This window comes from Heterodontus francisci, chromosome 4 (genome assembly GCF_036365525.1).
Source record: "Heterodontus francisci isolate sHetFra1 chromosome 4, sHetFra1.hap1, whole genome shotgun sequence".
Lineage (NCBI taxonomy): Eukaryota > Metazoa > Chordata > Chondrichthyes > Heterodontiformes > Heterodontidae > Heterodontus > Heterodontus francisci.
Genome location: NC_090374.1, coordinates 60,930,840 through 60,953,171, shown reverse-complemented (window position 1 = coordinate 60,953,171; position 22,332 = coordinate 60,930,840). Strand labels below are relative to the sequence as shown.

The following is a 22,332-nucleotide window of genomic DNA, read 5'->3' as shown; positions in this document are numbered from 1 at the left end:
AAATCTGGAATTAAAAGCTAGTTTCAGTAATAGTGCCATGAAACTATTATTGATTGTCGTAAAAACATATTTGGTTCACCAATGTCCTTCAGGGAAGAAAATCTGCCATGTTTACCTGGTCTGGCCAACGTGTGACTCCAGACCCACAGCAATGTGTTTGACTCTTAGCTACCCCCTGAAATGGCCTAGCAAGCCAGTAAGTTGTCAAGGGCAATTAGAGATGGGCAACCACCAGTGTAAAGTATTTGAAAACCACGAGTGTAAAGTTGCTTTCATAATTTTAAGTGGCATAAAAACTCTTCTAAAGTTTGGCTGATTGGGCCCCAATGTACATTTTCCCCCTCCCCCCAAAATATACAAAGAATCGCTCTCAAAGAGCTAATACTTGCACAATGGACCGAACAGTCTCATTCTATACTGTATTTATGATTGATGCAGGGTTTAGTGGCGTCCCCTGGGAAGTCGTATGTTTATCAAAATTACAAACATTTTGTTGTTACCCTCCATATGTTCAAGGATATTTACAAACTGTCACTTTCATAGAATGTGAGTCCAGGGTCAAGAAGTCCCGACTCATGTTGAATAAAGGTCATGGCAACATCTGACAAAGCCATTTAAATCCTTGACTTGTACCTTTTATACCCAAACTGATCAGACGCGGCCCAACTACATAAAGTTTAAATGGTTCTGCTTTACCGCCAGCGTTTCGCCGTCACTTCTCTGGTCACATTCGCATCGACATCAGAACGAACCCAACACCTTCCTCCAATCCAGCCAATCACTACACGTCACACAAACCAACCCACCTCCAGTGCCGTTTCACACAAACTTGTGCTTGAGACTGACTCTGCTTCCCGTGTAAACTCTGTGTAAAACGTCATCACAATTGCACGGGACCAAGGAAAGGATGCGAGAGCGGAGAAGCCGGGGAACTATTTGACGCAACGAGAAGTGCGTCACTTCCAGTTCTGGCGGAAGTGTGATGTGGCTATGAAGTGTGCAGGATGGTGAGTGAGCGTTTGTTTTTTTTTAAATTGTTGTGATTGAAGTTGCGGCCTTGGAGGGAAGCCGATTAGTTAGTTACTGCGTAGTTCATGTTATGGTATGCGGGCTTGGTGTATCTCTACTTCCAACCGTTAGCTTGCTCTCTGATTGCTGTAAGTGATGTGGAGGTGGGAGGATAGCAGTGTCTATGTGCGACGTCAGGGCTTCCAGGAAACAGGCTCCCACCTGTTTGCTTCCGGCTTTACTGGCCGTAATCAAAACTAATAATTGATGCAATCATTAGAAGTAAGTAAAATAGCGGACTAGTGAGCCTTACATGCAGGTGTTTAGTTCCAAAGAAACGACTAATGGCAAGAAATAACAGTTCAATAACAACAATCCCTAGGATTAGTTCGATTAAATGGTCTAAATGCCACAATACGGGTCTCGCTCATTTTGACGGGAGGATGGTAGATAGTGGTGTTCTCCAACTGTCAGTGCTGGGGCTGCTGGTTTTTTTTCTATATAAACGGCTTGGATCTTGGAATACAGATTAGAATCTCAAATTTGCTGATGACACCAAACTTGGAGGTGTAGCAAACAACGAGGATGATATGAGTTGCCTGCAACAGGGCATAGATAGGCTAGCAGAATGGGCAGAGATGTGGCAGCTGGAATTTAATACTGACAAGTATGAGGTGATGTATTTTGGCAGAAAGAATAGGGAGAGGCAATATATACTTAATGGCACAGTTCTAAAGAGTGTGCAGGAACAGAGGGACCTGGGGGTGCATGTGCATAGATCTTTGAAGGTGTCAAGCCATATTAAGAGAATGGTTAGTAAAGTGTGTGGGATCTTGGGATTCATAAATAGAGGTATTGAGTACAAAAGTAAGGAAGTTATGCTCAACCTTTATATAGCTCTGGTTAGGCCCCGAACGAAGTATTTCATCTGGTTATGGTCACCACACTTCAGGAAGGATGCAAGGGCCCTTGAGATGGTGCAGAGGAGATTTACCAGAATGCTTCCAGGGATGGAGGATTTCAGTTACAAGGTTAGGTTGGAAAAGCTGGGTTTGTTCTCCTTAGAACAAAGGAGATTGAGGGGAGACTTGATAAAAATGTACAAGATTATGACAGGCTGAGGTAAGTTAGAGATGGAAAAACTGTTTCCCATTAACAAACGGTACAAGGACTAATGGACACGGATTGAAAGTTTGGGGCAAAAGATCAAGGAGGGATATGAGGAAGCACTTTTTACGCAGGGGGTGGTAATGACATGGAACTCGCTGCCCACAAGGATGGTGGAAGCAGAGATGATCACTGACTTCAAGATGAAGTCGGATGGCCACCTGAGAGAATGGCCTCCTTCCGTGCCAAAAATGTCTCTCTGACTGTCAGTATTGGGATAATATTCACTATTTTCTGGTCCCCAGGTACAAGCTTAATATGTATAAACAGCCATGTCTATAGAGGACAGACAATGAGATGTGGAGTATGAGTAAGTTGTCTTCATAGAATTATTACAGTACAGAAGAAGCCCATTTTCCCATTGTGTCCATGCTAACTCACTAACAGAAATTCAACTTGTCCTATTTCCCTACCCTTTCCCTATAACCCTGCAATTTTTTTCTGTTCCGATACTTATCCAAATCCCTTTTGAAAGCCACAATTGTATCTTCATCCACCACACTCTCAGGCAGTGCATTCCAGATCCTAATCACTCTCACAATAAACATATTTCATAGCCATTTGCCCTTTTGCTAGTAACCTTATCGGTGTCCTCTGGTTCTTGACCTTTCAGCCAATGGGAACAGTTTCTCTACTCTGTGTCTAGATCCCTTGTGATTTTGAATACCAATGTCAAATCTCCTCTCAGCCTTCTCTTCTCTAAAGAGAACAGCCCAGCTTCTCGAATCTATCCACATAAATGAAGTCCCTTGTCTTTGGAACCATTCCTATCAATCTTCTCTGCATCACCTCTACAGTTTTTGCATCCTTTCTAAAGTTTGGTGCCCAGAATTGGACACAATACTCAGGTCAGGCCAAACCAGTATTTTTATAAAGGTTCATTATAACTTCCTTGCTTTTGTACTCTTGATTTATAAAGCTCAAGATCAAATATGCCTTTTTACCCACTTTCTCAACCTGCCCTGCCACCTTCAATGATTTGTACACATATACCCCCAAGTCCCTCTGCTCCTGGAACCTCTTTAGAATTGTTTCCTTTATTTTATGTTGCCTCTCCTTGTTCTTTCGACCAAAATGTATCACTTCACACTTCTGCATTAGATTTCATTAGCCACTTTTCTGCCCATTCCTTTTGAAGTCTTGTCACTATCCTCCTTACAGTTCACAGTACTTCCAAGTTTTGTCAAATGCAAATTTTGAAATTGATTCCTGTACACCCAAGTCTAGGTCATTAATATAGAACACAAAAAACAGTGATCCTAGTAGCGACCCCTGGGAAACTCCACTGTATACCTTTCTTCAGCCAAAAAGCTACTCTGTTTTCAGTCACTCAGCCAACTTTGTATCCCTACTGCCACTGTCCCTTTTATTCCAGGTGCTTCAACTTTGCCGGAAAACCTGTCACTTTATCAAACGACCTTTAGAAGTCCAGATACACATCAGCTGCATTACCATTATCAAGCATCTCCCTTACTTCATCAGGAAAGCTCAGTCAAGTTGGTTAAATTCAATTTGCTTTTAACAAATCCGTGCTGGCTTTCCATAATTAATCTACACTTGTCCGAGTGACTTTTAATTTTGTCCTGTTTCTAAAAGCTTTCCCACCATTGAGGTTAAAGTGACTTTCCTGTAGTTTTTGGGTTTATCCTTAACACACTTTTTTTGAACAGCAGTGTAGCATTTGCAATTCTCCAGTCCTCTGGCACCACCCCTATATCTAAGGCTTGGAAGGTTATGGCCAGTGCCTCTGCTATTTCCACCCTTACTTCCCTCAGTATCCTCAGATGCATCCCATCCAGTCCTCGCTGTATCAGTTTTAAGTACAGCCAGCTTTTCTAATACCTCCACTATCAGTTTTGACCTCATCCAGTGTCTTAACTGCCTCCTCTTTCACTATGACTTTGGCAGCATCTTCTTCCTTCATAAAGACAAATGCAAAGTACTCAGTTCGTGCCTCAGCCGTGCCCTCTGCCTTCAGGCAAAGATCCTCCTTTTGGTCTCTAATCTGTCTTTTCTTACACCTTTTGACTATTTCTATGTCTAAAGAGTTTTGGATTCCCTTTATGTTAGCTGTCAGTTTCTTCTCGCATTCTCTTTGCCTCTCTTTCCTTCTTCATTTCTCCTCTGAACTTGCTGTATTCATCCTGTTTCTCACTTGTATTATTGGCTTGACATCTATCATTTGCACACATGTGCCCTTCTTCTGTTTCTCCTTACTTTTTCTCATCATCCAGGAAGCTCTTGCTTTGGTTGCCCTAACTCTCCTATTCGTGGGGATGTACCTCGACTGTACCTGCACCTCACCACAAGAAAAAACAACCCTTAACCCCACCACCCTTGCAAACTACTATCCCATCTCTAACCTCCCTGTCCTCTCCAAAGTCCTTGAACATGTTGTCACCTCCCAAATCCGTTCCTATCTTTCTCGGAATTCCATGTTTGAATCCCTCCAATCAAGTTTCTGCCCCTGCCACAGTACAAAACAGCTCTTATCAAAGTCACAAGTGATGTCCTATGTGACTGACAAAGGTAAACCTTCCCTCCTTGTTACTCTCGACCTGTCTGCAGCTTGTGACAAAGTTTAACACACTATCCTCCAATACCTCTCCACTGTCATCCAGCTGGATGCGACTGCTCTCGCCTGGTTCCATTCTTATCTATCTAATTGTAGCCAGAGAATTACTTGCAATGGCTTCTCTTCCTGCTTCTGCATCATGATGTCTGCTGTTCCCCCAAGGATCTATCTTTGGCCCCCCTCCTATTTCTTGTCTACACGCTGCCCCTTGGCGCCATCGTCTGAAAGCATGGCCTTAGTTTTCACATGTATACTGACAACACTCAAATCTATCTCATCACTACTTGTCTTGACTCCTCCATTGTTGATAAATCATCAGACTGCTTATCTGACATCCAGTACTGGATGAGCAGAAATTTCCTCCAATTAAATTTTGAGAAGACTAAAGCCATTATTTTCGGTCCCCGCTCCAACTCTGTTCCCATTTTTTCCCTGACAGCAGTCTGAGATTAAGTCCGTCTGTTCGCAATGTTGCTATCATATTTGACCCCGCCAATAGGATCCGACCTCATTACTCATGCCATCACTAAGACCGCCTACTTTACCTCTGTAACGTCACCTGACTTCGCCCCGTCTCAGCTTATCTGCTGAAACCATCGCTGATGCCTTTGTTACTTCTCGACTTCAGTACTCCAATTCACTCCTGACTGATCTCCCACATTCTACTCTCCATAAACTTGAGGTTATCCAAAACTCATGACTTAACTCTCACCAAGACTTGTTCCCCTGTGCTCGCTGACCTACATGGTCAAGCACTGTCTTGATTTTGAAATCCTCATCCTTGTTTTCAAATCCTCCATGGCCTTGCCCCTCCTTAACTCTGTAATCTCCTCCAGCCCCACAACCCTCCAAGATATTGTCACTCCTCTAATTCTGGCCTCTTTTGAACCCCCAATTTGAATCGCTGCACCATTGGTAGCCATGTCTTCAGTTGCCTAGGCCTCAAGCTCTGGCATACCCCCTCTCCACCTGGCTCTCCTCCTTTAAGACACTCTTTAAAACCTACCTCTTTGACCAAGCTTTTGGTCATTTGATCTAATATTTCCTTTTGTAGCTTGGTGTCATAGTTTGTTTTATAATGCTCCTTAGAGTGTCTTGAGCTGTTTTATTACGATAAAGGCATTATATAAATATAAGTTGTCTTTGAACCATCTCCTTAAAAGCAGTCCATTGTTCCATTAACAGTTTTGCCTGCCAATCTTTGATTCCAATTTACCTGGGCCAGATCCAATCTCACCCCACTGAAATTGACCCTCCAGTTAGTATTTTTACTCTAGATTGCTTCTTGTCCATTTTCATAGCTAACATAAACCTTTAGATCATATGCTCACTGTCCCCTAAATGCTCCCCTACTGACACTTGACCAACCTCATTCCCCAAAACCAGATCCAGCAGTGCCTATTACCCTGTTAGACTGGAAACAGTAATCAAGAAATTCTCCTGAGCACACTTCAAAAAGTTCTTCCCCCTTTCTGCTCTTTACACTATTACTATCCCAGATTATATTATGATCATTAAAGCTCCCCCATTATCCCTACTGTCATTTGTGCACCTCTAATTACCCTGCAAATTTACTTCTATATCTTTCCCACTAGTTGGTTGCCTATAGAATACATCCAGTGGTGTAATGGTATCTCAGTTTTTAATCGTTTATGGGATGTGGGCATTGCTGGCTAGGACAGCATTTATTGCCCATCCCTAATTGCCCTTGAGAAGATGGTGGTGAGCTGCCTCCTTGAACTGCTGCAATCCTTTGGATGTAGGTACACCCACAGTGCTGTTAGGAAGGGAGTTCCAGGATTTTGACCCAGCGACAGTGCAGGAGTGGCAATTATAATTCCAAGTCAGGATGATGTGTAGTTTGGAGAGGAGCTTGTAGCTGGTGGTGTTCCCATGCATCCGCTGCCCTTGTCCCTCTAGATGGTAGAGGTTGCAGGTTTTGAAGGTGCTGTCTAAGGAGCCTTGGTGAGTTGCTGCAGTGCATCTTGTAGATGGTATACCCTGCTGTCACTCTGCGTCTGTGGTGAAGGGAGTGAATATTGAAGGTGGGGAATGGGGTGTGAATCAAGTGGGCTGCTTTGTCCTGGATGATGTCAAGCTTGAGTATTGTTGGAGCTGTACCCATCCAGGCAATGGAGAATATTACATCACACTCCTGACTTGTGCTGAGCATTATGTAATCATCAGCAACCATCCCCAGTTCTGACCTTATGATGGAGGGAAGGTCATTGATGAAGCAGCTGAAGATCGTTGGGCTTCGGACACTACCCTGATGAATTCCTGCAGTGATGTCCTGGGACTGAGATGATTGGCCTCCAACAACCTCAGCCGTCTTCCTTTTTGCTCGGAATGACTCCAGCCTTGGATAGTTTTTCCCCCGATTCCCATTGACTCCAATTTTGATAGGGCTCCTTGATGTCAAGGGCAGTCACTGAGCTCACCTCTGGAGTTCAGCTCTTTTGTCCATGTTTGGACCAAGGCTGTAAGGTCGGGAACTGAGTGCCCCTGGCAAAACGCAAACTGAGCATCAGTGAGCAGGTTATTGCTGACAACCCGTTCCTTCACTTTCTTGGTGATCAGGAGTAGGCTGATGGGGCATTAATTGTTCAGGTTGGATTTGTCCAGCTTTTTTGAACAGGACATACCTGGGCAAGTTTCCACATTGCTGGGTAGATGCCAGTGTTTCTTAAATCTAATCTTTCTGTCTTTCACCCTTCCAAGGCACCCTCCCTCCAGCACTCTAATATTCTCCTTAATCAATTCTACCACCCCTCCTCCTTTCTTTCTTTCCTTCCCTATCTTTCATGAACAGCTTGGTTCCAGAAATATTTAGTACCCAGGTCTCCCTTGTGTTTTTTGTTTTAATCTTTCATGGGGTTTTGCTGTCACTGGCAAGGCCAGAATTTGTTGCCCATCCCTAATTGCCCTTGACAACTGACTGACTTGCTAGGCCTTTTCAGAGGGCAGTTATGAGTCAACCACATTGCTATGGGTCTGGAGTCACACGTAGGCCAGACCAGATAAGGATGGCAAATTTCCTTCCCTGAAGGACATTCGTGAACCAGATAGGTTTTTCCAACAATCGATGATATGTTTCATGGCATCATTACTGGGATTTGCTTTCAATTCCAGATTTTAAAAAATTATTTAATTGAATTTAAATTCCACCAGCCGTGGTGGGATTTGAACCCGTGTCCCCAGGGATTAGCCTGGGCCTCTTAATTACTAGTTCAGTGACATTACCACTGCACCACTGTCTCCGCATCATTGTATTCCCACGTGGCTATTTGCACCTGCAGCTCACCAAGCCTTTAGTTACCACACCTTGTACGTTTTTATATATATATATATATATATACTGTAAACTTACCTTGGACTAAGAGGGAAAGCAATAAAGTCCAACACCACCTGCCTTTTGAGGTCCTGTTTGCTGGTTTCCTTCCTAGCTCCCTAAAAGCTGCCTTGGGGACCTCATCCCCCTTTCTATCTAGGTCATGGGTACAGATATATAAAAGCAAAATAGTGCAGATGTTCAAAATCTGAATAACAACAGAAAGAGCTGGAAATACTCAGCAGGTCTGGCCTACATATAACTCCAGACTCACAGCAATGTGGTTGACTCTTAAATGCTTTCTGAAATGGCCTAGCAAGCCACTCGGTTTCTCAAGGGCAGTTAGGGATGGGAAATAAATGCTAGCCTAGCCAGCGCGCCCACATCTCTTGAATGAATTTTTTAAAAAAGATAGGTTACTCGAATATACCTTTTCTACTTGGAAATGTGGTGGGTGGGGGGTGGTGTTATGGGGCTACATTTTCAACTGCCAGCTGCTCACTTCTCACTTGAAAAAGGGTTGGCCAGGAATTGAAAATCTGGGAAGATGGTTTACTCTCAGTATGTCTCATTAAAAGGATTGCAATCATTAATATTAATGTTCTTCTCTATTGTGTGCATTTTAAGAGCAGCAGCTTGCATGTAGAATTTAATGTAAAAAAAAAATCACTTCGTACTTCCGGGTGTTAATAACAGTGGTGCGCCAAAAAAGTCGTTCAGAGGAGTAACCATAAGCGTGGATAAAAAACCAAGTTTATTTAAATAGGATTCTGGAGATGAAGGTGGAGAAGTAATGAGATTTAGGGAGGGAATTCCGTAGAATCGGACCTAAAGGCTTGCAATGGAGGCTAACATCAGAGGAAGAATTTTGGAAGATAAGGCTGGAGAAACTTATAGAGAGGGGAAAGACCATGGAGGGATTTACTCATCAGTTGTTGGGGGACTGAGACTAACGTAATTCAGTGAGGATGATGGAGTTAGGACTTGTGCAGCATAGGAGACGCTGATAGGTGAATGTGTGATTGTTTATGAAGGATGGAAAACTGACTTACAAAGCACAAAATAATTGGATCTAAGAAGGGAATGAAGTTGATGGTGAGGTGAGAATTTGTGATGGAGCCCAAACATCCCAGTGTTCAGCTTTGATAAAGTTACAGCTCATCTAGGATTGGTTACCAAACGAGCAGTCTGCCTTTCTGTAGGAGTGGGTGAGTTGAGTAAGGGCGTGGAGATAAAGCCTCTAGCTGATTTCACCAAGGGATAGCACTAATGTCCTGTAGGGAAGGAAATCTGCTGTCCTTGCCTGGTCTGGCCAACATGTGACTCCAGACCCACAACAATGCAGTTGACTGAACCGCCCTCTGAAATGGCCTAGCAAGCCACTCAGTTTGATGGGCAACAAATGCTGGCTTTGCCAGCGACGTCACATCCCATGAAAGAATTTTTTTAAAAAGCACAAGCGAAAAAGTAGATGAGGATTGAGATTGCTAGAGATGGTCTCATAATATGTAGTAATTTATGAAAAATGGTTGAACGCTAACACTTAATCTCAATTTCAGTCAGGCAGTGTTGTCCAATGCACTCATCACACGTGGCAAATCGGCCACAGATGTGGCATATTGGTGCTGTTCATTTTTAGAGCCACACAATACTGAGTTGTGTTAAATTGCAGAAGTGGGTATGAATATGGGTGTCATTCTCCAGACTGCTTTTTGTCGTCCATCCCTAACTGAGCAAGGAAGAATCAACCACATTAGTCATAGTCATTTACGGCACAGAGGAGGCCGCTCGTCCAATCGAGTCCATGCCGGCTCTCCATGGAGCTAAGCTGTCAGTCCTACTCGCCAGGCTTGATCCTCGTAGCCCTGCAAGTCTATTTCTCTTGGGTGGCCATTCACCTTCCTCTTGAAGTCATTGATCAACTCCGCTTCCGCCACCCTTGTGGACAGGGAGTTCCAGGTCATTGCCACCCGCGGCGTTTATTAAAAAAAAAAGTGCTTCCTCTTAATACCCCTTAATCATTCGCCGTAAACTTTCAGTCTGTGTCTTCTTGTCCTTATACCATTTGTTAATGGGAACAGCTTTTCCTTGTCTAATTTATCTAAGTCTGTCATAATCTTGTATACTTTTATCGAATCTCCCCTCCTTCTCCTTTATTCCAAGGCACACAAACCAAGTTTTTTCAGCCTAACCTTGTAACTAAAATCCTCTGTCCTTGGAAGCATTCTGGTAAATCTCGTCTGGACCCTCACATCCTTCCTGAAGTGTGGTGACCAGAACTGGACACGATACTCCAGTTGGGGCCTAACCAGAGCTTTATAAAGATTCAGCATAACATCCCTACTTTTGTACTCAATGCATCTATTTATGAATCCCAAGATCCCATATTCTTTACTAACCACTCTCTCTCAATATGTCCTGCCACCTTCAGTGATCTATGCACATGCACCCCTGGGTCCCTCGGTTCCTGCACACTCTTCAGAACTGTGCCATTAAGTATATATTGCCTCTCCCTATTCCTTCTGCCAAAATGCATCACCTTGCACTTTTTCAGTATTAAATTCCATCTGCTACCTCTCTGCCCATTCTGCGAGCCTATCTATGTCCTGTTGCAGATGGTTCATACCGTCCTCACTTTTTGCTGCAGCTCCAAGTTTGGTGTCATCAGAAAATTTTGAGATTCTACTCTGTATTCCAAGATGGAAGTCATTTGTATATAGTTAATAAAAAGGCAGTGGTCCCAGTACTGACCCTTAGGGAAACACCGCTGTCTACCATCCTCCAGTCTGAAAAACAACCATTTACCAAGACTTGCTGTTTTCTGTCCATAAGCCTATCCAATTGGACACTGGCACTCCTATTCCATGAGCTTCAATTTTCTGAACTATCCTTTTACGTTAGACAGGAGTCTCATATCGGTCAGACAGTGACTATGTTTATCAGATTGTAGTTCAGTTGTCGGGTTTCAAATGCCCTGGAAGCTGAAGAGCCACTTGCTCAATGAAACAAAAAATAGGCCACTGTTTATGACCTTCGCAGTTCCAGTTCTCTCTGGGTACCTCCAAATGACAATACATTTTAGATCTGTGGGACTGCTTTGTGAAGATCTGGGAAAGCAGTGCCAGCATTCAGAAGGACAGCGATCCGATTGCTCTCAATTTTCTTTGGGGATCTAGTGACTCAGGATGCTAACTGAAGTACTTGGTTTTGTTTAGCTGGTAGTTGGTTTTAGTAAACAGTCTAGGTGTGTGAGCGATGGACAGCACTGCATGGCTGCCAGTGAGGGTTGAAATGGTCAGTTTTGGCAACTGGGCGGCTCAGCAATATCAGTGCAGCCTTCATCTTAATAAATTTGCTGAAACCAACAATTTAAAGGAATAGGCCGTTATTGGTATAAAAGGAGAGATTACAAGAAGTTGGCCATGAGCCAAAGGTCTATTAAATGTCCAGACGCTGTTTCAGAATAGGCAGACGACAGAGCGTAAGCAGGTAACTGTCAGAGCAAAAACTAATATGTAGAGATTTCTCGAGTCTTTTCCCTCCCTGGATCTCCTAATGTATCAATTCTGACAAAAGAGACAATTTACTTTTGAAGAAATTTGTTTTTTTGCAATAACTGGAGCACACTGTCAAACTGTTAATAGATCGTCACCACCCTTTGAGACTTTGCTGAACAGTTGTATTGCAAAGTCCTTTTTGAAGCTGTTCAAGCTCTGGCAGCGAGTGTCTCGGTCTTGATTGCTGATGGTTTAAAACCTCAAATCTATTTTCAAAAGATTGCACATTTGTTTTATTAAAATTGCATATATTTTGTATCATTGCTTATACAAGGGATGTTGGTGCATGGTGGGCCGTCGTGTTTGGAGCTGTGGAACTTTTAGGAGGGCAACTTTGCTCTGCTGCTGATAAGAGTGGTCATTGGCACAATCTGCGCTATGGTAGGTGCGGGTGTGATGAACACTGGGCAGATCGCGTCTATTTGGTGCCAATGTGACACCATGATGCCTTGTGGCGATGTCTGCCCTGGAAGAAGGTGTTGGTGATGCAGAGTTCATTTCAGGGCACAAACTCAAGAAGGCGTTGTCTGTTATTGTTGATCTTTCTCACCCCATGATGACCGAGGCACGTTGGCCATGAATCACAGTCTGCCCAACTCATGCTTTCAAGTCACCCAGCATGAACAACCTTTTGCCGTTTGGGATGTTCTTTAGAACATCACCCAAGGTGTCATAGAATGCTTGCTACCCACCAAAGCCTTAACAGGAAGTACTGATGCTGGCATCGATTAGCTTAGTGACTTCCAAGTTTCAATCATCTATGAAGCAACAGAAGCATCATTTGTTAAGGCGGAACCCGCAACATGGGCTGGTTTGAGACCTAATCAGCTGAGATGATATTTGTTACTGATGCAAAAAAAAGCCTACATTTTGCACAACATAAACCCAACAGCTAAGACAATGCATCGCCTAAAAGTAGCCAAAACAGCTGTGCAAAGGAGAGGGAGATACCATGCAAACAAACACTAGGTAAGCTTGTGTCAAGCTTCTCGAGGATCAGCCTTCGCATCCATCAGCAAAGGTGCACCAGGAGAAGATGCCCCACCTAAATGGATTGTTTGCTGTGTGTCTTTCCTAGATGGAAGGATGCCAACCTGCCTACCATTTTATATCATGTGGCAAATATGGTGATCTGATCGCCACATGTCTCGTGAGCATCGACATCCTATGCGACAACTCTGCAGTCTGGGATGCCTGTATTAAACTCCTTTGATTTTTACTGTGCATAGTTGTGATGTTAGCCAATCAGTCAACACCTAAACCTAGAGCTAGATGGCACAATTGAAAGCCCCTACAGCTCTGCAAACACAAAATAAAGCTGACAGCCAAACAGCTCTTAATATAAACCTGTGGCACGTGAAAGCAAATCTTTACATTGAAAGGGTAATAGTACAGAGGCTTGTAGCTTAAGCTGCAAGTATGTCCAACATTCTGTGGGTTTATGAATGGAATGCAAACATTGAAGACAGAGGATGTATTTTCTTGAGGAGTCTGGTGACCTGCTGCATTATCATTACCTCTTCTTTGTTTTCCCGACCCATCTTCCTGAAAGATGGTTTTTGACGCTTGATACATTTTGGGACAATTTGAAAACATCTGCACCAAGAATACAGTTCCAGATATTTTAAGTACAAAAACAAACGAGTTGTTCAGATGCAATCGAACCTTGACCGATTCATTTCCTTTTTTTATATTGTGGCCTCGTAGTGTCCATCTTCTCTCGGGAAGAAGACCTGATTCTGCTGTTCTGGATTTCCCAGGCGATTATTTTTGAATAAAATAAAAATAGTATTTTCAATTTGTATTATGCCTTATGTGCTGAACACTGGGAAGTGAAATAGACCCTTCACTGTTCTGTCATTCAATTGGATCATGACTCAACGCACCTCAACTCCATGTCCCTTAATGATCCTGCATCCAGCACCTTTTGGTGAGAGTTCCAAACTTCTACCTGATTTCACTGCTAAATGGCCGAGCTCTAATCCTAAGATTGACTTCCCTTGTGGGAAAACTGCTCAGACTGGGTGTGAGTGTATTAACTCCATCTAAACTTATGTATTTTTAGTTGTTGGAATATACATTTTGGGTTGCAAAAGTATTGTAAATTATTCCCACAGAAACATTGAATCCTTTACAGTGCTTCAGGGTGTTTTTAGGAGAATATTGCAGGTGATGGAATTGGCCGCCTTGCTCTCGAATGTTCCAAGGGCAAAATAATTTACCTTGCTTAGAAATGCATGATCAGAGATGCAAAGCTCTCTTTTTGTTTAATGTGAATTATTCCACTTTAATTCTGTTCATGAATTGGTTGCATAAACACTTTTACCTTAGGGTTGGACTTTCTGTTACTTGTGACCCCTCTCCATCAATTTCCCCTCCCACTATGACAGTTTTGCTGAGTATACAAACATTGAAACACAGACTGGGTCATAGTGAATAATGGCATCTGCAGAGCACAGGTAATGCGAATTTGAGCATCTCCGCACTGATAATTGAGTTACAAATGGCGACAGAACAGGTATTGGGTTCTGGTGGCGTCCCTGTGGAATGCAGCAGTTGCTATTTATGAAGATCTGTTCATGTACTTTTATTTAAGACATTCTTTTGAATATTGTGGCTGGAAAAGCCAGCATTTATTGTCCATCTCTGGTTGCCCTTGAGAAGATGGTACTCCCACAGTGCTGTTTGGTAGATTATTCCTACCTGGAAGACCCAGGGGCTGGCGGAGGGAGCCCGGAGAGTGGATGCTCGGTCCCCACATATGCTCACTGGGTGTGTGTCTAAGATGGGGGAGGGCGGGAAACGCCAAGTGAGCACCACTCATGAATAGGTCCAGTGGGGCATGTACTTGGGTATCAACATGCTGCAGAATGGTAAAATGTGAGTATAGGACTGTGATTCTTATTATTTGGGGGAATGAGAGCAGAGCAGGGCTGGAGGACAAAGCGTAGTGGGGAGAGTGCGTCTATCGGGCTGAGGACTTACTGCTACGACCGATCCCCTGGAGATTGCGGTGCCTGCCACCCGACACCGACCAGGCTTCCCGCTCTGCTGTCGCTCCTACACCCACTCTCACTCCCTGCAGCCAGCGTGAAACGACCGCTTCATCTTTTTTTAAAAAAAGAGAGGTATCGTCCACTCACCAAAATGAAGTTTGGGACCTGGAATGTCAGGATCCTCACGGACAATCCCAACAGTGACAGACCTGAGTGCCTCACCGCTGTCAAAGCTCAGGAACTCAGGCGCCTAGACATTGACATTGCTGCCATAAGTGAGATACAACGTGCAGCAGAGGGCCAACTGAAGGAGCAAGGCGGTCACCACGAAGACTTTATTCCTCTTCTGGAAGTGGGCTTCACCATCAAAAACAAGCCTGTCTGGAGACTGCCTGTGTGGGATAAGCGAGCACCTCATGACTGCCTGGCTCACCCGAACAAGAAACCAGCAGCATGCCACTGTCATCAGTGCATGCATTTCCTATTCTTGAAGCAACAGATGAGGCCAAGGAAAGATTCTACACTGACCTTAAACAATCTCTAGTCCAAGTCCCAGAAGATGAGAACCTGATCCTCCTCGGTGACTTCAATGCCAGAGTCGGGAAGGAAATGAGCCTCTGGGAGGGGGTGATTGCCAAGAAAGGAGGAAGGAAGGTAAACTCTAACGGAGTCCTCTTCCTGATAAAATGCCTTGAACAGGACCTTGTCATAACTAATGCACTGTTCCACCAGTGAAACAAACACAGGACCTCATGGCAACACCCGCAGTCCAAACACTGGTACCTACTCGACTACATCATTCTAGTGAGGGGAAGAAACGAAAGAATCTAGCCATCTTCCCTTGACATTGAACGGCATTACGATTGCTGAATCCCCCACCATCAACATGCTTGGGGTTACCATTGACAAGAAACTGAACTGGACCAGCCATATATAAATACAAGAGCAGGTCAGAGGCTAGGAATCCTGCAGCAGTTAGCACCACCTGACTCCCCAAAGCCTGTCCACCATCTACACAACACAAGTCAGGAGTGTGATGGAATATTCTCCACTTGCCTGGATGGGTGCAGCTCCAACAGCACTCAAGAAGCTCAACACCATCCAGGACAAAGCAGCCTGCTTGATTGGCACCCCATCCACAAACATTCACTCCCTCCACCACTGACCTATCTGAAGCGCTGTCATGGAAGGTAGCATCATCGAGCAGATGCGTCAGAGACGGAGAAACTGGGAGAATGGAATGGAGTCCTTCCAGGCGGCAGGGTGTGAAGAAGTGTAGTCGAGGTAGCTGTGGGAGTCGGTGGGCTTATAATGAATATTAGTAGACAGCTTATCCCCAGAGATGGAGACAGAGAAGTCTAGGAATGGAAAGGAAGTGTCGGAGATGAACCATGTAAAGGTGAGAGAAGGGTGGAAATTAGAAGCAAAGTTGATAAAGTTTTCCAGTTCCGGGCGGGAGCAGGAAACGGCACCAAAAGAGTCATCAATGTACTGGAAAAAGAGTTGGGGGAGGGGGCCTGAGTAGGACTGGAACAAGGACAGGCATAACTAGGGCCTGTGCGGGTACCCATAGCAACACCTTTTACTTGAAGGAAGTGAGTGGAGTTGAAGGAGAAGTTGTTCAATGTGAAAACAAGTTTAGCCAGGCACTAGAGGATGGCGGTGGATGGGTACTGGTTGGGCCTCTGCTCAAGGAAGAAGCGGAGAGCCCTCAAACCATCCTGGTGGGGGATGGCGGTGTAGAGAGATTGGACGTCCATAGTGAAGAGGAGGTGGTTGGGGCCAGGAAACTGGAATTTGTCAAAATGATGTTTGGAGTCAGGAGAGTCACGGATGTAGGTGGGAAGAGACTGTACGAGGGGAGTCAAGATAGGAAGAAATACGTTCAGTGGGGAAGTAACAGGCTGAAACAGTGGGTCTGCCAGGATAGTCCTGTTTGTGGATTTTGGGAAGGATGTAGAGCGAGCTGTCCAGGGTTGTGGGTCTGTGAGGTTGGAAGCTGTAGATGGAAGATCTCCAGAGGAGATGAGGTCAGTGACAGTCCTGTGGACAGTCGCTTGATGATCGGTGGTGGGGTCATGGTCCGAGGGAAGTAGGAAGAAGTGTCTGAGAGTTGGCGCTGAACCTCTGCAAGGTAGAGGTCGGTACGCCATACAACAACAGCACCACCCTTGTCTGCAGGTTTGATGACAATGTCGGGGTTAGACCTGAGAGTACGGAGTGCGGCAAGTTCAGAGGAGGACAGGTTAGAGTGAGTGAGGGGGGCAGAGAAATTGAGATGAACCAATGTCTCGTCGACAATTTTCAATGAAAAGACCAAGAGCGGGTAAGACGCCAGAGGGAGGGGTCCAGGTAGAGGGAGAATGCTGGAGGCGGATGAATGGGTCTACTCAGAACGTGGTTGTGGCAGGAGACTCCCAGGAGGACAGCGGAAATGCTTTAGAGATATCCTCAAAGCATCCCTGAAGACATCAAACATCCCCATTAACTCATGGGAGTCCCTGCCTCGTGACAGTCGTACATGGAGAAAGCTCATAAGTAAAGGCATTGGACACCTCGAGGGACTTCGTCCGGAACAAGCGGAGGCAAAGTTGAGGTGTCTGAAGGACCGCACAAATCTCCAAATTACTCAACTACTTACAGTGGCGCAGTGGTTAGCACCGCAGCCTCACAGCTCCAGCGACCCGGGTTCAATTCTGGGTACTGCCTGTGTGGAGTTTGCAAGTTCTCCCTGTGTCTGCGTGGGTTTCCTCCGGGTGCTCCAGTTTCCTCCCACAAGCCAAAAAGACTTGCTGGTTGATAGGTTAATTGGCCATTATAAATTGCCCCGAGTATAGGTAGGTGCTAGGGAAATGTAGGAACAGGTGGTAGGAATATGGGATTAGTGTAGGATTAGTATCAATGGGTGGTTGATGGTCGGCACAGACTCGGTGGGCCGAAGGGCCTGTTTCAGTGCTGTATCTCTGTAACTGTAACTACAACCTGTTCCTCGTGGCAGAGTCTGTAGATTACGCATTGGACTTGGCAGCCATTTCTGAAGTGGAATGGAAACAAGTCATCCTTGATCCCGAAGGACTGCCAATCAAGAAGACTGCTTTGTTCTGGATGGGGCATCTTGAGTGTTTCTGCAGTTGCACCTATCCAAGCAATGAAAAGTATTCCATCACACTGCCTACTTGTTCCTTGCAGATGGCTGAGATGTTTTGCAAAGTCAGGAGGTGAGTCATTTGCTGCAAAATGCCAAGCCTCTGACTTGCTGTAGTAGTTGTGGCTGGTGCACTTGATCTTCTGGTCAGTGATCAACAACCCCCACCAACTACCCCAGGATGTGATGTTGATGGTAGGGGATTCAGCAATGGTAATACTATTGAATGACATGGGGAGGTGTTTGGACTCTCTTATTGGGGATGGCCAAGATTCCAAACTGTGCTACAAATTATGATGGCCAGCAACACTGTCCGTCAGTACAATGTACATTAAAGCTGAACCATAGTCATTGGGGCAATTTCCAAAGAATGCAGGAAGTATGTTCATCATTATGGACAAGCAGACACTGGTTCTAAAGCTGAGTTTGCACAATATATGAGCAATTGGCATGTAGCATAATAATTTCTAAAATGCCATCAAGTGTCTATTCTATCAGTGTACATTTCCCGCTTCCCCAGACGCCTTTTTTTATACATTGCAATGCCAGTACATTTTTCAAAAATACCGGAAGTGCAGAAGATTTTAGTTTGGACAGGCATCAAGATCGGCGCAGGCTTGGAGGGCTGAATAGCCTGTTCCTGTACTGTTCTTTGCCACACTACTTTTTATGGGACAGAGAACTGTCAAACTATAAAAATTCTACTTGCAGCTCAATGTTAGTATTTGGTATGTTTTGATAAATGAAAGATTTAAATGTTGACCTAATAGAATACAATTTTAAATAAAATTTGATACACTTATATTTAATACATTCTAGTTATATCTGAAAGTATAGTTTCTCTGACTAATTGACCGTAGTTTTATCGTTTTGGAAATGCAGCTCATATTTACATTTTTTTTAAAATACTGACATGTAGCTTGGATTTCACTCTTCAATGTGTAGGGCAGTTTGTAGCTTTAAACTAGATCCTGGAGCATTGTATAGTTAAAGGGAACCAGACTTGCATTGTTTTTTTATTTCAACGTTGAACATCTGGTATCTATTGTTTCTTTTCTTTTGGGCCTCCTTATCTCGAGAGACAATGGATACGTGCCTGGAGGTGGTCAGTGGTTTGTGAAGCAGCGCCTGGAGTGGCTATAAAGGCCAATTCTAGAGTGACAGGCTCTTCCACAGGTGCTGCAGAGAAATTTGTTTGTCGGAGCTGTTGCACAGTTGCGCCTCTGTCTTTTTTCCTGCCAACTACTAAGTCTCTTCGACTCACCACATTTTAGTCCTGTCTTTATGGCTGCCCGCCAGCTCTGGCGAACGCTGGCAACTGACTCCCACGACTTGTGATCAATGTCACAGGATTTCATGTCGCGTTTGCAGACGTCTTTAAAGCGGAGACGTGGACTGCCGGTGGGTCTGATACCAGTGACAAGCTTGCTGTACAATGTGTCTTTGGGGATCCTGCCATCTTCCATGCGGCTCACATGGCCAAGCCATCTCAAGCGCCGCTGACTCAGTAGTGTGTACAAGCTGGGCATGTTGGCCGCCTCGAGGTCTTCTGTGTTGGAGATACGGTCCTGCCACCTGATGCCAAGTATTCTCCGGAGGCAGCGAAGATGGAATAAATTGAGACGTCGCTCTTGGCTGGCATACGTTGTCCAGGCCTCGCTGCCGTAGAGCAAGGTACTGAGGACATGGGCCTGATACACTCGGACTTTTGTGTTCCGTGTCAGTGCGCCATTTTCGCACACTCTCTTGGCCAGTCTGGACATAGCAGTGGAAGCCTTACCCATGCGCTTGTTGATTTCTGCATCTAGAGACAGGTTACTGGTGATAGTTGAGCCTAGGTAGGTGAACTCTTGAACCACTTCCAGACCGTGGTCGCCAATATTGATGGATGGAGCATTACTGACGTCCTGCCCCATGATGTTCATTTTCTTGAGGCTGATGGTTAGGCCAAATTCATTGCAGGCAGCCGCAAACCTGTCGATGAGACTCTGCAGGCACTCTTCAGTGTGAGATGTTAAAGCAGCATCGTCAGCAAAGAGGTGTTCCCTGATGACTTTCCGTACTTTGGACTTCGCTCTTAGACGGGCAAGGTTGAACAACCTGCCCCCTGATCTTGTGTGGAGGAAAATTCCTTCTTCAGAGGACTTGAACGCATGTGAAAGCAGCAGGGAGAAGAAAATCACAAAAAGTGTGGGTGCGAGAACACAGCCCTGTTTCACGCCACTCAGGATAGGAAAGGGCTCTGATGAGGAGCCACCATGTTGAATTGTGCCTTTCATATTGTCATGGAATGAGGTGATGATACTTAGTAGCTTTGGTGGGCATCCGATCTTTTCTAGTAGGTATCTATTGTAATACACAGCAGTTTGATCTTTATGTCGTTCTTGTCGACAGGAATAGTGCTGGAAGACTGGAGGATAGCAAATGTTGTCCCCTTCAAGAAGGGGAGTAGAGACAGCCCTGGTAATTATAGACCTGTGAGCCTTACTTTGGTTGTGGGTAAAATGTTGGAAAAGGTTATAAGAGACAGGATTTATAATCATCTTGAAAAGAATAATTTCATTAGCGATAGTCAGCACGGTTTTATGACGGGTAGGTCGTGCCTCACAAACCTTATTGAGTTTTTCGAGAAGGTGACCAAACAGGTGGATGAGGGTAAAGCAGTGGATGTGGTGTATATGGATTTCAGTAAGGCGTTTGATAAGGTTCCCCATGGTAGGCTATTGCAGAAAATACGGAAGTGTGGGGTTGAAGGTGATTTAGAGCTTTGGATCAGAAATTGGCTAGCTGAAAGAAGACAGAGGGTGGTGTTTGATGGCAAATGTTCATCCTGGAGTTTAGTTACTAGTGGTGTACCGCAAGGATCTGTTTTGGGGCCACTGCTGTTTGTCATTTTTATAAATGACCTGGAAGAGGGTGTAGAAGGGTGGGTTAGTAAATTTGCGGATGACACTAAGGTCGGTGGAGTTGTGGATAGTGCCGAAGGATGTTGTAGGGTTCAGAGGGACATAGATAGGCTGCAGAGCTGGGCTGAGAGATGGCAAATGGAGTTTAATGTGGAAAAGTGCGAGGTGATTCACTTTGGAAGGAGTAACAGGAATGCAGAGTACTGGGCTAATGGGAAGATTCTTGGTAGTGTAGATGAACAGAGAGATCTTGATGTCCAGGTGCATAAATCCCTGAAGGTTGCTACCCAGGTTAATAGGGCTGTTAAGAAGGCATATGGTGTGTTAGCTTTTATTAGTAGGGGGATCGAGTTTCGGAGCCACGAGGTCATACTGCAGCTGTACAAAACTCTGGTGAGACCGCACCTGGAGTATTGCGTGCAGTTCTGGTCACCGCATTATAGGAAGGATGTGGAAGCTATGGAAGGGTGCAGAGGAGATTTACTAGGATGTTGCCTGGTATGGAGGGAAGGTCTTACGAGGAAAGGCTGAGGGACTTGAGGTTGTTTTCGTTGGAGAGAAGGAGGAGGAGGAGAGGTGACTTAATAGAGACATATAAGATAATCAGAGGGTTAGATAGGGTGGATAGTGAGAGTCTTTTTCCTCGGATGATGATGGCAAACACGAGGGGACATAGCTTTAAGTTGAGGGGTGATTGATATAGGACAGATGTCAGAGGTAGTTTCTTTACTCAGAGTAGTAGGGGCGTGGAATGCCCTGCCTGCAACAGTAGTAGACTCGCCAACTTTAAGGGCATTTAAGTGGTCATTGGATAGACATATGGATGAAAATGGAATAGTGTAGGTCAGATGGTTTCACAGGTCGGCGCAACATCGAGGGCCGAAGGGCCTGTACTGCGCTGTAATGTTCTAATTCTAATTTTACCCAAAATGTATAAACATTTGTGTTTTCCTGTTCCAGTTAATTTTTTTGCATTGTTACTTTTTAAAGGTCTGAATTTACAGTAATCCATATTCCAGTAGCCACAAATCCAATTTATTTGTAATTTTTTATCTCCACAGTCGGCAATTTTCAACTTTCAGAGTCTACTGACGGTGATACTACTCCTCATTTGTACCTGTGCTTACATCAGAGCCCTAGCTCCTAGTGTTCTGGACAAGAATAAAACTGGGTAAGTGCATTATATTTTCTGTTGGTTGAATAGATGATTGAAATTGAAGGTGGTCTTGACTTGAACACTTTTTCAGCAATTAAAACAGCCATATGCAGCAGGTTGTACTTGAAAAAAATATTTAATACTGGTTGTTCATAATTTCATGTCTTTGGAAATTGACAGGTTTGTCCCTAACAAGTTTATCCCCAAATTAACCCTTTCACATTTGTGCTGTGTTATGAAATTGCTTCTATTTTGTAAAATATGTTTTAAGTACTTGTATTTGAATTTTGGACACTGATTCATCTGGAATTTTGAAGAGATTACTGAACTTTTTTGGGTTTTTTTTAAAGAAGCTACCAGAAGGTTCCTGGTTTTGGCTAGTAAACAAGTATTACTGGAAGGCACCCGTTTTCAAATTTAAACCCAGCAGGGTTGTTTGACCTGGAGAGATGTTTATGAAGAAGTGATAAGCCAAGATTTATGGTTGTCAT

At 44.4% G+C, this 22,332-nt stretch overlaps 2 protein-coding genes across 7 annotated transcripts in view; one reads left to right on the top strand and one right to left on the bottom strand.

The window, feature by feature from the left end:
• Positions 1-22,332, bottom strand: part of xrcc4 (X-ray repair complementing defective repair in Chinese hamster cells 4) — a 678,103-nt gene that overhangs the window by 599,559 nt on the left and 56,212 nt on the right. For 2 of the 6 annotated variants that reach the window (XM_068029635.1, XM_068029639.1), the window contains exon 1: positions 697-800. The exons of 1 other annotated variant lie outside the window; for it this stretch is intronic. The gene's annotated coding sequence lies outside the window, so the exon portion shown is untranslated. 3 more of the 6 variants (XM_068029638.1, XM_068029640.1, XM_068029636.1) reach the window with 3 other exon arrangements.
• Positions 900-22,332, top strand: part of tmem167a (transmembrane protein 167A) — a 44,532-nt gene continuing 23,099 nt past the window's right edge. Inside the window, exons 1-2 of the mRNA XM_068029641.1 lie at positions 900-1,007; positions 21,747-21,856. Of these exons, the coding sequence (XP_067885742.1) occupies positions 1,005-1,007; positions 21,747-21,856 (113 nt within the window). The 5' untranslated portion in view covers positions 900-1,004. The remainder of the gene's footprint in view (positions 1,008-21,746; positions 21,857-22,332) is intronic.